General features: G+C 44.3%; 3 protein-coding genes across 4 annotated transcripts; 1 reads left to right on the top strand and 2 right to left on the bottom strand.

The window, feature by feature from the left end:
- Positions 1–2,394: 2,394 nt before the first annotated feature.
- LOC135618168 (dof zinc finger protein DOF3.7-like) lies at positions 2,395–4,034 on the top strand. The gene has a single exon (XM_065119027.1). It carries the CDS (start codon positions 2,810–2,812, stop codon positions 3,863–3,865), a length of 1,056 nt encoding a protein of 351 aa, XP_064975099.1. The 5' UTR covers positions 2,395–2,809; the 3' UTR covers positions 3,866–4,034.
- Positions 4,035–8,033: 3,999 nt separating this feature from the next.
- LOC135586158 (WEB family protein At2g38370-like) lies at positions 8,034–14,668 on the bottom strand. 2 transcript variants are annotated; one of them, XM_065119633.1, is made up of 3 exons: positions 14,176–14,668; positions 9,621–11,918; positions 8,034–9,275 (listed from the first exon to the last, which is right to left on the bottom strand). In XM_065119633.1, the coding sequence occupies exons 1-2, from the start codon at positions 14,539–14,541 to the stop codon at positions 10,416–10,418; spliced, it is 1,869 nt and encodes a 622-aa protein (XP_064975705.1). In that variant the 5' UTR covers positions 14,542–14,668; the 3' UTR covers positions 8,034–9,275; positions 9,621–10,415. The 2 variants fall into 2 exon arrangements, with proteins under 2 accessions (XP_064975705.1, XP_018685855.2); XM_018830310.2 differs by having other exon boundaries at positions 8,034–9,259.
- A 1,148-nt stretch (positions 14,669–15,816) lies between these two features.
- On the bottom strand, positions 15,817–16,897 carry LOC135618380 (LOB domain-containing protein 12-like). Its single transcript, XM_065119263.1, has 2 exons — positions 16,604–16,897; positions 15,817–16,531 (listed from the first exon to the last, which is right to left on the bottom strand). The coding sequence occupies exons 1-2, from the start codon at positions 16,757–16,759 to the stop codon at positions 16,196–16,198; spliced, it is 492 nt and encodes a 163-aa protein (XP_064975335.1). The 5' UTR covers positions 16,760–16,897; the 3' UTR covers positions 15,817–16,195.
- Positions 16,898–17,043: the final 146 nt, after the last annotated feature.

The following is a 17,043-nucleotide window of genomic DNA, read 5'->3' as shown; positions in this document are numbered from 1 at the left end:
AATAAGTTCCTTGGGACTAAATTTGCTTAGCTGATTAATCTCTAGTTAGTTAGCCGATCAAACTATACATCCATAAATGCAGCATTTATGCCATTGATTAGAATATCTAACGTTATTTGGCAAATTAAGTCGTAGTCGGGGTGCATGGAATGACCGGACGTGTGTATGAACTTCCTGTCTAAAAGACATCATAAGATTCACATAGAACAGTGATTGATACAGATGTGTAGGTACAACATCATTTGATTGCAGTGGCTTTATGGGGGTGATGAGCGACCGGTGATTCACCGCATCACGCAGAAGCTTTAGCGACGCCTCATCATCAGAATGTGATGATGGATGGAGAGGATGGATGGTATAGGTGGTTTCTTTGAACCGAGGACAAATCTTGGGTCATGCCATGCATGCATGGTGTGTGTCCTCACCCTGTCAGAGAGGAACTCCATGAAACCTTCTCTGCTTCTGCAGCAAGACAATAATGAGCTCATATGTATCTCACCATTAATTCTTCATTAATTGTTTCTTCTTGTTCTAAATGCCAAGTCGTTTTACGCCTCATCGATGATGAGATGCAGATGTACATTACTTACTGATCATCATCCTCTGCACGGGGTAGAATGTTTCTTTCGAGTTAGGAAATCTGTGTCTTGGCAATTTTATGTTTCTTCATCCGGACTGGTGCAGAAGAAGTGAGATGAGATGGAGAAGGACCGATCCACCAGCACGAAAACCGATGCACGCCACAGTCCACGAACAAACCATTCAAAGATACAGATGTCTGTGGCGGTGTGAAGCCCTAGGAAAGGTGGAGATGCCCGCTGCCGGGGGAGCAAGCTCATGCGCAGGCCCCACCGTGGAACGAATCCCTACCCGAGAAAGAAAGGAGGAGGAGGAGGGAGATGAGAGGAGCGCAGGGGGGTGCGTTTTCCCGGCTCTTGTCAGGTCACGAAATGGTGTCATGTCATTGGGTTGTATCGTGGCAGGCACTGACATGCATGCATGACCGCCTCGGGCTGCAGCTCTGCGGGATGAGCAGCTACCCTCGGCCATTTCTTCGTGCGCCCGAGCTTCCATCACAGAGCCATGAGCAGGAAAAGAGAGGCCGAAGGGAATCTATCCCTCTTGTCTTTCTCTCTTTCTTTTTCCTCCTTGACTCGTCTGTGATAGCCTTTTGACAGCGACGGAGATGGAGGCCTGAGGCAGGGAACAGTGCTGCCTTCCTCGGCGACGCTAGCTACTGCAAGCAAGGTACGGCCCTGGGCGTGGAAACGGGGGTGAGGTGATGAGGTGTGGGACGAAGGGTACGGCCACGGCCGAGGGGAATGGGACGAAGGGTCGTTCTCATCCTCGGGCGGCGCGTCCCGATCTCACGGCCGGGTTCCGACGCGCTGCGCCGCCCTGCTTCTTCCGGACGGCACGCGCGCCCAGCGTACCCTACACGGCCAACGGTAGCGCGCCGGGTGCGTCGGGAACGGAGCAGAATCCAAACGAGCGCCATCTGCGGGCGGCCCCGGCCGTGCATGCATGCACGCCCGCACGTCGTCGTCTCCATCCACTTCGCCGGTGTAACAGTCGCTGGAGGAGGCGGTGGGGCACACACCCCTCAGCTTGCGTGAGTCGTGACAAAGAGTAGGTGACGGTGGGCCGACGCTCGATAAGCTATGCGTCATCTAACAGTCAGTCACAAGAGAACAGAGACACGAACAAGAAGATCGATATCTTAAACTTAATAGCCACACTTAATGCGACATAAGGGGGCGAGCGTTCTACCGACAGCATACATACGTCGATCAAGCTATGCACACCGAGGTGAAGGAAGGAAGGACGGAAGGAAGGAAGCCGAGTGCGATGCGCGTCTTCCCTTCTCTCTTTACCGACGCATCGTTGCATGGCAGCCGTACACACACGTCTCCATACATCGATAGACGCGTGGAGCGTATCCTCCTTTGCACGGTTTTCCGAGCACTCAGGTTGCCTTCCCTGTGCCGGTAATCATCATCATCATCATCTTTGAACACCTTCCAATGGCCCATCTCTCGTTCCAACGTCATCTCATTCCATTCCAGTTATATTATACTGATTCACGCTTTCCAGATCATCCCCTCCCCTCCCCCCCCACCCCTAATCTTTGATCGGATCAGCACGACCATAAAGAAGCCTGTGACTGATGTCACCGAGAGAGTCGGATGGATTGCTGGGAAGACGATGATGATGGCGTTCCAATTTATCCCTACTACCGAGGAACATGACAAGATGCCCACTGTCTCCCTGCTTTTTCCAACCTCGGTCTCTCTTAGACTAGCCTTACAGGAGCCATATCTATACAAGTGGTGGTGCTTCCAACCTCAATAATTAGTGCTTCCATGTTGTCTTTGACTAAGATCTCCACATCCTCAAAGCTGAACCATTTGCATCACTGACACACAAGTATTTTTGGTTTTCTGCAAACATCTGATGCACCCATTTAATCTTTTTACCCATTCCATCATTGTTACCACAAAGATTTGCTGCAGTAAATTATTGAGCGTGATCTAAGGTGATGGATAGATAGATAGATAGATAGATAGATAGTCATTATTGCACCTAACAATGTCCATGCCACCAAAACTTGCTTTTGCCTATATAACCCCTCCGCTGCTCCTTTGCTCACTTCCCTGCATTCGACATCTGAGAACTCTCCAAAGCCGATTCCCCTTCCCATACTCTCCCATCGCCAACTTTTCTTAGCTTTGAATCCTCTCAAAGCGAGTAGATTTCCTGTTTCCCTCCCTTCGCTTTTGCTTTGCCTTCTCCTCTGCAAGGAGTAAAGATGATCCAAGGATTGCTAGGTGGAAGCGTGGAGGAGAGGCAGCTATCTCATGCTGGAGGCCTTCTGATCCACCCCTCCTCCTCGGCCTCTCCCGCCTCTTCCGTATCCTCTCAGTCGCAGTCGTCGTCGACGTCGTCGCTGTCGTCGGCCACTGCCGAGAAGCAGCAGCAGCAGCAGCAGCAGAACCTCCGGTGCCCGCGGTGCGACTCCACCAACACCAAGTTCTGCTACTACAACAACTACAACCTCACCCAGCCGCGCCACTTCTGCAAGACCTGCCGCCGGTACTGGACCAAGGGTGGCGCCCTCCGCAACGTCCCTATCGGCGGTGGGTGCCGCAAGACCAAGGCGCCTGCGGCACCCGCCATTGCCGCGGCCGGGGCTGGCGGTAAGTCGGCAGGCGCCACCAAGGCGAAGCCGGCGTCGTCCGACCTCCTTCTGAGGTCGGCCCTGACGGCCGGGCTGGAGACCGAGCTGTCGAGGAGCTCCATACTGTGGGCTTCACCACATACTTCCCACCTGATGGACCTTTTGAGGTCCGCCACCACCATCCAGAACCCTAACCCTAGCCTCAATTCTACGCCCAATCTTAACCTCAACTCCGGCAGACTCAAGGAGGATAGGCAGTTGCTCGGCGCGACAGTAGGCACGCTAAACGCACACGCCCCAAGCTTGGACTGTCTGCAGGGTCAGCTCGGCTTGGGTGCTTCCCTATGGAGGAACAGCAACAGCTACTCGCAGCAGCAGCAGCAGCAAAGCAACAACATAGTGTTAGGTGACATGCCGATCTCAGAAATCCAAGACATGTACCGAAGGTTCAAATCCTCCTCCAATTACTACAATGAGCAGTTGGAGACAGCGATGAACAGTGTCGGCAGCTTCGATTCTTCTTGCTCCTCGGTCACCTCCATGATGACCAGTGCTGGTATGGTTACTACTTCTACGACTCCTAGCATGATGGACCCCATCCCACACCCCGTTGGCGAATTCGGCTACTGGAATCAGGCTTTGGCGTGGTCCGATCTACCAACTCCCAATGGTGCAGTATTCCACTAAGAGGACTCAGCTCCTATCATTTGTGTTTAGGCTTTTGGTGATGGAGGGTTCTACTTTTTCTTGTGTTGTAGTGGGCTTAAAATGCGTGTCTGTTTGTGTGCTTCGGGATGTGTTGATCGATTAGGCATATTGGATGGCATACCGTCTTTCTTTGTCTCCTTCGGAAGAAGAGTGTGTTGGGTTGTGACACAGAGAATTCGAATCGATGATTCAGACATTGGAAGAGAGTAGATTAGTGGGGGGGAAAAGGAGAGGAGATATGATGGGAGGGAGTGCTCGCAGATTCATATCTCCTTCTTGTTGTTGTGCAGTGGGAAAGCGGAGGGATAAAGAGGGAGATGGCAGCCTTTGGAAGGGGGTTGTGGCCTGTACACAGCAGGCGAATTGGATTCTCCCACAACCCAAAACACTGCAGCCTTATCTTAGAGAGAGAGAGAGAGAGAGGGCATCTAAATTTGGCTCAACATTTCTATGCTAAAGTGCATTGCAAAGATGATTTCAGAACTTTAACACATCAAATTGATAATTGAATCCGATACTAAAAATGCAAATCTTTTATTGATATTATGCAGATATTAATCTCACGATTTCAGAGATTGTTTGGGGTTATCAACATGTAATAGGATAGGATAAGCACAGAGCAGTCAAACTAGTGCTCAAAGGATAAGAGGAAACCTGAAGGAAATCCAACTTTCTCAAGTATCTTCCTCTCCAAATAGCTTCATAAACTTTGTGCCAAGATCCTCCCAGTGAAGTCCTTTCACTAATCCAAGAAGCATAATTATAGGGTAATCGCATCCATGAACACAAAGCCAAGCATCGCAAGGCTGTCAGGCAACTGCAACTAGTGGGGAGCAGCTACTTGGCTTTCTTGAAGATTGATGACAGTCTCAAAAGCATCAGCTAAGGCCTTAACTTTGCTCTTCCTGGCCTCAAGAAGCTTACTTGCAGTTTCCTTTATCACTTGATTGAGCAAGCTTTGTGTGTCTCTCTTGTCCTGCACATCTTGATGTCTCAAAACAATGTTGGTAACCTCCCCTGGAGATGTATCCGACTCTGCACCATCCGATTCCACTCTTTTTATAGAGCTCTTCATCTGTTTTCCTTCAGCATTCTGAATGCCATCCATCAACTTGACCTGCCTGAATCCAAGTCTTTTTGGACTATTGTTTTCGGAGTGAAGGTTGATCATCTTGCCTCTGCTGAAGTTTAACTTGTGAGGAGTCACAACACCATCTTCTGAGTTGACAATAGTACTTCCTAGTCTACTCTTTACTGTGCTTTCTGGAACACCTCTGTAGGTTCTCTGAGTTACTTCTCTGTGCAAATTAGGTTCATTCTCTCCACTCCTTTTAGGACCACATTCCTCACTTTCTCCTTTCCTATCTGGACATGGTTTGTGTTTCCTGAGCTTCTGTTTCAAGGTTTTGAGATATAACTTGTCTGGATTGAACTCGGTTGCAATCGTGTTTCTCTCATTGAGACCAAAGCTTCCTTTCTGATTCTTCAACTTGTTCACCTCTATCTTTGTTTTGTCACCTGAGCTCAAACTCTTCAATCTTGCTGGATCAGTTGGTTTATGGGTAGCAGATGCTGTGCTCTTCTGAATTGCTGGAGTCTTTAGATTCACGATCGAAACTTCCTCGGATGATACTTCTGCCCGAATGACAGGTCTGCACTCAGCAGATGCTTTGCTGGTGTAATTCTTCGGTGTCAAGCTTGACGGCCCATCAGATGATCCAGGAAGCCTCTTCATCTTGATCTCGATCAGTTCATCATATGATTTGTCTGCTCCATTGGCTGTTTGGTACTCTGCGGACGCAATGTTATCAGTGATGGGAGTTGCAATTATCAACTCGATGCTTCCTTGCTTCACCGACAATCCTTCTGATGGAGCTCTACTTTTATGCTCAGAAGAGGCAACACCTTTCTGAATTGCTGATGAAAACATGAACTTTATTCTAACAGGCTGCTCCTCACATGATCCTCCTACCTGAGCCACGGCCGCATGCTCTTCATTTGCAACATCATTCTGCATTCTCTTTCTATCGAGTCTCGCGGTTACAGGTTCTAGAAACAATCCACTGGATCGATAAGTTGATTCTTGCACCTCAGCTGCAGCGGGCACAGAATCATCAAACGCTCTTTCATCTTTATCAGCAACTGGATGATCAAGAGATGGATCATTTATTTGGTCTTGCGATCCAGCATTACGATCTAAGACTGAGAATTCATGAGCCAATCCTCCTGCCGGATTGGTAGGTGAATCCGGAACCCGAATTATCTTCTCAGATGGCAGATCTGTCTGCTCGATCAATTCGATCTTATTAGTGAGTTCATCTTTTGCATTAACTGAACTTTTCTTCAGCCGCAGTGTCTGCCTTCTTTGTGGTTGAGTCATAAAATTTGATTGACTGTGTTTTCCATCATAAACATGCTTAATTCCATATTTGCAGAAATCATGGCAAGAACCAGTAGAAGGTCTCATGTAATGAGGAAGAAGCTTCTCATCGCTCTTTGAAGAAGGTGGAAAAGCTATGGTATGCGGCTTTCCCGTTGAAGTTGTTGTTGCTACTCTCTTTTCCTTATCATAAACATGCTTAGTTCCATATTTGCAGAAATCATGGCAGGAACCAGTAGAAGGTCTCATGTAATGAGGAAGAAGCTTCTCATCGCTCTTTGAAGAAGATGGTAAAGCTATGGTTTGTGGCTTTCCTGTAGAATTTGTTGTTGCCACTCCTTTTCTCTTATCATCCTCAGAATTTACTGAAATCATTGCTAGCTCTTCACTCATTTGAGGAAGAAATATGATCTGACTTCAACCTTGACTTCTGTAACAAGGAAAACAGGACATTAAGTGCCTAATAAGCAGAAAACCTAGCAAGCAAACTACAAGACGCTCCTTAAGAAGAAGATTAACTAAAATATTAAAAATATGAAGAACAAAAGAATTTTGAGTTACAATACCCCATAAAATTTTCCTTATGTAATTGCAAATTAATGAGGCAAAGTTTTCTGAAAATGCAAATGAAAAATCACTGTTATCATAAACAGAACTCTGCTTCTTGAAAAGCACAATCTGGAAATGGTTCCCAACAATTTCACAAGTTCTAAATAGAAACCCGAGAACAAGAAGAAAGGACCAAATCCAACATAAGAATAAGAAAAATACAAAACTTCACACACATTTCATGGTCTTGGTTGAAAGCTTTGGGAACCAGTCGACATGTATCACCCAAAGCAATTAGAAAAAGCGATGGGAAATGGAACAGAGCATGGCGAACCAAGCAAGAAACCGCTTCAAAATCGATAGGATCAAGAACAAGAAAGGAAAGCAAATAAAAGACAGACCTTTGCAACCGCACAAGGAGACGGTAAACCGGGAGATGCGCATCAAGATCGTACCTTTCGATTATTATGGCAAGCGAGGAGAAGATCTTGCTTTCAGTGGATTGTAGGGTAGCGCTTTTTTGTTTGCCGGAGAGCACAAGAAAGCGAGAGCGACGCCCCTGAGGAGTCGATACGGTGAGAAGTTGGATTTAATGGCTACCTGCTTTCTAATTAAGGATGAATGAAACCATAAGCTACCAAATTAACATGTACTTCAACAAGAGAACCAAAAACAAGTGGCCTATGAGTGGTTTGGTTGTTGTTATTGGAAGAACATATCTTTGCTTTGTATCTGCTTGCAAACTATAAGTTGTTGAGGTATTATTCTTCTCAAAATCGTTTGACAATATATGACATGATATATAGGGACAGGAAAACAAAAATCATATATAGCACATGATGATTCCATAGCTGATGCATTTGTTCTTTGATACTATCACGATTTAGAGAAAGAAATGCACCAACAAAAACACAAAAGCATGTGAGGCATAAGATCCTTTACCATCAGTTTGTACTCCTAAAATAAATGATTGCTCGATCATCTTGCTTTGAAAATTTCACATAAAATTAAAGATTGAAAGTTGATGACAAGAACAAATTATGTGAGAGTTTGGTTTACTGTCTTTGACAAAATGCTATTAGAGGGGAGTAGAATTATGAAAAAAATTCAGAATACAAAAGGATTACATGAACATCTGACTACCACATTGGCTTCAACGACATACAATAGCACATACATGAACAACCAGTTTGCACAACCAACCATCAAAACCAACACTAAGAATCCAAGCATGGCTTCTCCATTAGAATAAAAATCCACAAGGATCAGAACATCTGACTACCACCAAAAGCTGTAGTGGTTCTGTTGTTAAAGGACATGTATAATTCCACTTTAAAGTTACATGACACCATTCACTTCCTCTCTCAGCTTGGCAGGGACAAAACCAGGCTCTGCATTACAGAATCGATGTTACAAATCAGATCGATCAGCTCATTCATCGACAAGGAGCACATCAGCCTGCACAAACAGAAGTTAAACCAAAACAATACGCTTTGCACAGTCATTGTGACACACACACACATACATAACGAAAACCTCTCCACCTAGAGTTCCATCTGGGAGAGCTGCTGCGATCAACTCGAGTCGGTCTCAAAGTCAAGCTTTCGACATATTTCAGGACCGAATTGCCTCGATCTTCCTGGTTGTCTCCTAGGTGCAGGGGGGCATGTCCCTGCAATGCCTGTTAGCCAAGGTAATGAAATGGGTGTCCTGATGCATTCACCAAAGGGCAACTTCCCGGCAGATATTTCTTGTATATGATTTGAAACGATCAGTTCAAGAAACGATCGAAAAAATGACTCCAGGAGGTCCTCATCTTCCTTGGCGGCATCTTTTCGAGAGGAATCACAATGATAGTCGTCAAAGTTCAGCTGCCGTCGAGAAGGGATTTGCATTTTTCCCTTCACCATCTTCTTCTTAGGGGCAACAACCAATTCTTCTGACCCAGGCGCAAACGGATCAAATATGTTCTTTGTTGGAGTTTGGCAGCCCAAAATTGAGTCAGGCTCCTCAGATTGGTCAGAAGAGGTCGTAAACCCCAAATTCTGTCTGTTTGGAGGCGGGGTTGCAGGATAAACTTCCCTTCTACCAATGAGTTCAACAGATGCATCGTCTCGATCCTCTGAGTGGCTATTGTTTTCCATCAAGGGAGCCTGCCCATAAATTTTATGCCCACCACTTTCCACCTTAATCACAGACTCCATCTCCACCATCGTTCGCATCAACTTTAGAAGCCCTAACTTTCTCAAAGGTGGAAACTTTGGGTCCTGGCCAACTTCCGGAGTCACTTGACCTAATTGTAAACCTGCCCTGACAGGAATAAATATCCTTTCTGATCTATACTTCAAGTTGAATCCTAGAAGGCTGTTTTCCACGATTAAAATGGGGATTGAACCCAAAGAATGACAATGCCAAGCTCCTAATCAGATCACCCAGAGAAGCACCTATCGAAAATTTGATCTGTTTGTCAAACGAAGATAAGAACGAAAAAAGAATGTCAGTCAGCTCTACGCGTCATCTTGATCTCGAAAGCCAAAAAAGAGGCAATTTCTTCAGAACACCTATCGAAAACCCTAGTGACTCGACTCCAAAACAGCATCACCCGCAAAATCGACAACTCCGAACTCAATCAACAATAAAAAGTTTCGATTTTGGAGCAAAGAACTCAAATTAAAGGGCAAACCCCCAATCCTTGAAACGATCAGAAACCCTACAAAAACCCATGGGAAAGAAAAGAGGCCATTTTCTGCTGCCCTCCAAAGCTATGAAAGAGAGCATCGTTCGAGTAGAGAAGAGATAGCGTACCTCTCGATCGTCCGGCCAATCGACCAAGAAGCAACGGAGAGCTTGGCTTTCTGTGAACGGCGAGAGAGGGACGGAATGTACGCCGCCGAAACGAAACGAAGCGAAAAGATACGGCGGCCGTGCTATATAAAGAGAGCGTATAGACGACGATTCGTGAATCGGACGGCTCTAGTTGCATCAAGCTCCCGCGATCCTCGACTGTGTTTTGCAACAAATCACAGCTTGCCACGTATCCGCCATGCTGCCTAGCTACCAGTCTTGTTCTACGACACGAGATGGCGAGCGGGGCGACGCCGAACGCCAATGGCCATGAGCAGATCACAGTGTCATTTGCTCGAACGCCTTGACGATGACATCGTGGGACTCGTTGGAGTTGAGCGACAGGTAGCATGCAAGAAGCTCCTCCAAAAAGCTCCTCCAAATCTTTCGATGCCCGGATGTCGTTTTCCACGACAGGAAAGCGATGACAATGCATCCTCCTCAGATCGAGAAAGTGGGTGATGGTAGTCCATTACTGATGCCGAAACTGTAGTTTCATAGCATCCTCACCAATAATGGATTTCCATCACCACCTTCACCGATTGCTAGATCAGTAGTAGTTCACTGAATTCATTTCACCGCCATCACGTCCACAAAAGCATCGATGTTGCAGGGAGAATTAGCGACTGCCGGAAAAATATCATATGTACAGAGAATCCAATCCATCATTCTGACAAAGCTAAGCTCGAAACTGTCAGTGAGATTAACAGGATCAACATGTGAAAATGTCAAACAAGCTAAAAGTGCAATGAATGATCACACATTCTTGCCGTGGCAGCTGACCGGAGAACTCGTGCGCTGTTTCTTTTTTCGCTTTGCCAAGAAGAGTGAGAGAACCAGCACTCTGAGCTTCTTCCTCTTCGCCGAAAACTGCTTCTGCACATCACCATCGTTGATCATTAGAGGAGACAAGAAGTCATCCCTTTTGCTTAGCATTTGGCGGAGGGAAACCTTAGGTTTTCCGTTGATTATTTGAAGTGCTCGTGAATCTTGCTCCTCGCGGCCGGTGAGCTTTCTGCTCAGTATCTGTCCGATCGAAAGGGTGGAACCATGTGAATTGCTACTTGATCCAGCTGTTATCATACTCAGTCCATTTACATCAAGAATCCAAGAGCGCCTTTGATGGGGAGTCGAGGAGTTCTTGAATTTGGTGTTGGTTAGATGAGACAACCGCCGCATCCTATCATGTTGGGACCTCCATTTCCTAAGAGCTTCTTCAGCTGCGATCTTACCACTGGTTGCAGCTTCCTCCTTCTTTAAGGCTTCCTGTAGTGCCTTTCTACTGGTTTCAACATCTGCATTTGTTTCCTCCACCTTTTCCAGTAGATCTACCTTAGATTGCTGTGCTTCTTCTAGATCAGTCATGACAGCTTCCATTTTCCTCCGCAAATTTTCATCAGCCTCTTGGGCTCTTTTGATCAGCACGGCATACTCCTCCATGGTAAGAACAATTTTGTTGGTATTTTGGAGTGCCTCATCTGTATCTTTGCCATCTGTTTGAGCTTTAATTTCTGCGAGGGCTACAGCCTCCGCAGATCTGGCTGCTGCCTCCACCTTTTTTGCTGCAACAAACCTCACCTCAGCAGTCTTTATACTAGACTTTGTCCGTTGGATACCAACAGATAGCTTAGAAATTTCACTTTTGGCAGCCTCAGCAGTTCTTCTAAACTTCTCTGTTTCAGACTTGAGCTGTTCCATATGTCTCAACATGTCCGTAGGGCTTTGAGAATCTTTGCTTTTTGCATCTTTGATCTGTGCTATTTGCGACAATGTTATACTAAGGTCTTGTTCCAAGGAGAATACTTTAACAATATTTAAGTTTAGCTTTTCACGGGTTTTCTTAAGAAATTTTTTCTCATCCTCTATTGCACTTTTTAGCAATTCAACTGAACTCTGAGTTCCAGCAAGACCACTTGTGGTCTTGTTCAGGTATAACTTAGCCTGCTTCAACTCCCTTAAAATCGAAACTGGGGTTTGCTTCTGATCAGAAATTTGATCTACGGGCACCTTGTGGTTCTTAGAATAGGTGGAGCACTTTTCTTGAGTATTGAAACTCGGAGGCATCAGCATCGTACAAGAATATTTCTCTGGATCATCAATGACTTGGGAGGCTTCTCCCTGTAGTTGTAATTTTAAGCCATCTGCTATTTTTTTAGTCATTTCCAGTTCTTTCAACACATTAAGTGTCTCTCTTTCCTTCAAAAAAAGATCCATCTCTAACTTTATGGTTTGTTCTTCAATTTTCATAAGCTCAACATCCTGAAAGCAACCATAGTTTTCTTCAGAAATCCAACTTACATAATATTGAAATTATGGATGAAGGTGTTATGGAGGGTCTTTAGTGATAAAAAGAAAAAGGAAATCTAGAAGTAGCTCTGAAAAGCAAAGAATGAACAAAAATGTCTCTTCCAGAAGATCTAACTATAATCCATGAAGCCGAGGAGTTCAAAGTCTGTAAACTAGAACATATGCTCCTCAGACAAAGTCCATTCACCTAATTGAAACAGCAAATTAACAACTCATTTACATTATCCTGCATATTGCTGAAATTTGCATACCATGCAAAATTTCGAAGCAAAAGAAGTTATCAACTCATGAATGTTATCCCTCAAGTTATCAACTCATGAACGTAATCCCTTAGGTTATCAACTCATGAAGTTACCAAATTTGGCCTTTCTAAGAGAACTTTTGTGACCTTTCTTTATCCAATCATATGGAAAATTTAGTAAAAAACACAGCATGATAATTACAAAGCAATTTTTCGATTTAAAAGACACCAAAATCTTAACAAACTTCCAATTGTTTAGCCAATATAAATATAATCTAGTTTGAAAATCAAGATTGAGGTAGCTGATTTTGGTCACTTTTACTTAATCAAACAAGGTTAACTTTGGCTGCAGGATGGCGGCCACACATAGAACCCAGATGGAGCTAGGGCCTTGCCAGAAAGCCCACTCACTTGGCCAATGGCCTGAGCAATCGCACATGCTTTCCTTCACACATGGCTTCCATCATATTGGTATCTCTAAAATTAAAATAACCGTAGCTACTTGGGTCAATGTTAAAGCTCCTTTCTCGTACGTCTAAATTATATTATGAAAACCCACAAACAGAAGAGGTTAAGGATGGGCCACGTGTTAGTTGTACCCCTGTATTGGCAAGAGTATGCGCATATACTGGGTACAAAGGTGTCTTTAATCACTGCTTCACACTTCCAATGAATCGAATAAGATGGTTTGGCAACTGTTAGGAGGAAGAACTTGGCAACTTTATATTCTGACTGAAGTGAGTCGGACGATTTAACTGTTAGGGAAAGAAATTGAGCACAACTGGCCTACCAACATGGGCCCGTACACATGAAGGACACCAATCAACCCAAAACCCAATCTATTTTTTGAAGAAACATATGATCCTAAAACTAACTATTCGTTGGAATTAGGAAGAAAAAAAAAATCCCTCGGTCAAGTAATTCATGCCGCACTCCCTGGTAAACAGAAAATTATGCTCGGCATATATCTTGTCGATTTTCTGTGCCTGAAAATATTTTCCATTTTCCATGTCAACTGGGTATTCTGTCCAAAGCCTTGGTCACAGTCCTCCTTTTTCTCCCTCAAGTTCCATGGATTTGACTGTCTTAAATTAGCAGCTTTCAAGTGCGAGTGACCTCTTATGATATTCCATTTCTTATTTACATAATGAATGATTTTCACATCAAATTCTTAATTATTATCAGGTATCACAATATCTCTCATCTTTGATGCTTCAAGTTATTGACAAAGTGTATCAACATTCCTGGATTGTCCTGCCTTAGGAACATCTTGAAGACAATAGTTTCTCATGAAGTCTTAAGACCCTCGCTATCTCGAATAGTTCTTATGAGATTCAATCACTGTACCAAAATCAGTCTAGGAATTTTGCCATACCTTCGTCAAACCTGAGTAACCTCTATGTTCTCAAGATGCCAAGAACCAATTTTCTTAAGATCTTTACTTGCAGCTGACTTGCAACAACACTGTCCTTGCCAAGGTAAGAAAACAAGTAATGTAGAGTTGCCACAGGTACCAATTTCTCATAAAGCAAACATGCAGAACAACCATGCTTCTCTAAAATCACTCTCCAGAAACCATGTACCAATTTCTCTTTTTCTTCTTTTTTTTTCTTTTTGAGGAGAGAAACCAGATTAGCTTGAGTAAAGCAATCTTCTTTTTCCTAATTCACAATCACTCGCCCGTTACTCCAATCAGAATGCCCCAATCCTGCGATTCCGTTCATCAATCAACTAACCTTGTTTACCTACATTCATCGATACAACCAAATCGACCTGTTTAATTCATGTTCCTAGTGCCACTGACGGGGAGCACTACCGGATGTGCCCGCACCACCGATTGGCCTACACTACCGTACTTCAAATGCGAGTAAAAGTAGAGAGAGGGCAGGGGATCACAAGACCAGTGAGAAGAAGAGAACTGTGGACTGACAATATGGAGTAGAAGACTTGACTAGTAATCGGTGTTACCTCAGGGGAAAGAAGAAACTGAGGGCATGGCTGCGGCCTCCACGGAGTGGCGCTCCCACCAAATCGGTCGACGGCCTCCTTCACCGACCTGAACGGGGCCGAGAAGTCGACCTCCCCTCTCCCGCTCCTCTTCGCCGCCTCCTCCATGGAACCCGCAGCAGCAGGGGCAGCAGTAGGAAGAGGTCGCAGCCTCATTATCGTTCCCTCCTCGCGGAGACCGCTAACCCGGGAGACATGGCATGGCAGTGGAAGAGGAAGGAGGGAAGAGCGGCCGATAGGGTGGTGAGATACACTTCGTCTATGCGGCACTGATTTTGACCGTCCAATTATGACTGTAGATAAATCAGGGTCGTCCGAGTACCGCATCGCCGAAGGAGATGAGCCAAGGGGTGACGAGTGGACGGCGGATATGATATCGCGTAATACTGCAAAAGGTGCGTTACGCACGATGCATGTGGTGACAGTACGCCTCAACAGCGATCCCGTGACTCCCACTCCCGCATCGCGCAGGGGATCGCATCACGAGGCGCCGAGACTGGCCCTCCAAATATATATATATATATATATATTCATTCTTTATTACAAAGGAAAGTGAACAATTTACTAAAAAAAATCCCTAATTCTTTGTTACCAAATGGTATCTGTCAACTGAAAATTTTAATTATGAACTTTATTTCTTTTAAACCTAATTTTAGATTTAAAAAATAAATTATCAATAGATTTTAAATTTAAGATATTAATCACTATACAATTATTCATATTTTAATTTTATTTTATATTTAATTAGTTTGAAATGATAATTGATAATCTCGAATTTAATCAAATTGTAGTCACCACTAAACATGATTTATCGTCTTCCTTTTCTCTATCTAAATATTGATATATATATATATATATATATATATATATTCAAAATTTATCGACGATCGAATCTTAATTTTTAAAATTTTTTCCTTCAATTATAAATTTTTTTTATAATTTAATTATTTTTTCTCCAAACAAATTGGTTTCACATATTCAAAATTACTTGTTAACCCCGTCACACATGTAATCTTGGATGAAATTGTTTCTATAAAACTATCTGCACCGACATGCATAGCATACAGACAACTATGAGTTTGGATCTTTGACTTGTTTAAGGGAGCAGTGCAAGTCAAGTCTTGGGTTCTTCATGTTCCAATGGTCCTTTCATCTTTAGGTGAGAACAATGAAGAGGGACTATATTGTAGTCAAACAAGTCGTCCGAGGAGGCAAACTCCTCGAGCCCTCGAACGAGGAATTGTCTTCTTTCAATCTCAGCTTCGTTCCTAAGGAAGCCAAAGGAGAGAGACTTAATAGCGTTCACTTCACATCTAATCCTAACTAAGAAAGACAAACAATGGAGATGAGGTGCTCGACGGAGCTAATCGAGGAGATTAAAGTGTCTCCGAGGTCGTAATTCGGATGGCTTTAAATGCAAGCAGTAGATCATGAACAGGAGAATCCATCAACGTTTAATCACTTTAATTTCGTCAGATAAAGATTTATATTTGCAGTCTCAATAAGTTGATTTTTTCTTTATATTTATATGTTCTTTTTGTTTGTTTTTTTTTGTGATTAGAGGTAAGAAGCATGTTGTTCATGGATTTGTCATGAGAAGAAAATAGAGATTGACATTTTATAGAAAATGTATTGATCAACAGATGAGAAGAAATCAAAATTAAAATGCATCTAAATTGTTAGCTAGCTCATGACAGAGGAAGCACTGCAAAGCAATACAGCTGTAGGAGGACTTTGGTGGTGTGCTTTTGTATGATACTCCAAATTGTATCAGCTGGTAGGGCCATTAAATTGCTGCCATGAGAAGGACGAAAGAGGTGCCATGTTTTCCATTCTTCGATGGAGCTTTTATCATCTCATTGGGAAGTATCTTTCAATGAAAGATGCCTCTCTCCAGCTTTTGTCTGTACATGGAGCACCAATCTTGTTTCTACTTAATTCTGGTGTTGTTGACCAAGTAGAAGTTACCTGGGTCCTCTAATCATCTCTCTCTGTCCCTCTTGAGAGGCTCCCGGACTACATTGCTGGAGGAGCCAAAACTCATGAGCTGAGGCACTATGGTGTGGCTGTTGTGCTGAACAAAGGATTTGTCTTCGGCGTGGATGATCTGCTGGTTAGCCATTGACGACTCCGCCTGCTGCATTTGAATCCATAAGATCTCCGCTTGAGCCACAGCGAGCTGCATCTGTAGCTGAGATACTTGGTCTTCAAGGTAGGAGATGACTCCCACGCAGCCGTAGATTGGATCTTTCATCCTCGCACTCGCCTCGTAGACAAGGCTTCTCACTGCATCTGCTCGCTGATGCACGGAAAGTTCCTGCATCGATCCATATAGTTAGCCATGTTTTCAGAGAGAGAGAGAGAGAGAGAGAGAGAGAGAGAGAGAGACCTTCAACATCTTGCTAACGTTGCTGGCACCGAAGACCTTGTGAACGATGGCGAACTTGTAGGGATCGTCGGGAGGGAAGTAAGGAGCAAAGATGCAATCTTTAGCGCACCGTCGCCGGAGCAGTTTGCAGGAAGCACAGGGAGAGCTGCCACCCATTTCTCCTACGTGAAACCAAGATCGGAAGCGAGAGGAGGAAGATGGGGATCTCACTGGATGGTGATGCAGTCTTATAATGGTGGTTGAGTGTTTGAGAGGAAGGTCGAAACAGCAACAGTGAGCAATAAGATATTACAGAAGGAGGTTCTTATGATTTCAAGATTGTCTTGCATGTTCACATGTAGTTCAAGTCTGCTCCTGCATCGTCTCCATCCTGGATCTCAGACAAGTAGAGTTGCAGGAAGCTTCGTTCTGGACGTTGAACCTTCGAACTAGCTTCTCCT

The sequence above is a fragment of the Musa acuminata genome, chromosome BXJ2-8, assembly GCF_036884655.1.
Source record: "Musa acuminata AAA Group cultivar baxijiao chromosome BXJ2-8, Cavendish_Baxijiao_AAA, whole genome shotgun sequence".
Classification (NCBI taxonomy): Eukaryota; Viridiplantae; Streptophyta; class Magnoliopsida; order Zingiberales; family Musaceae; genus Musa; species Musa acuminata.
This window is presented reverse-complemented; position numbering and strand designations above follow the sequence as displayed.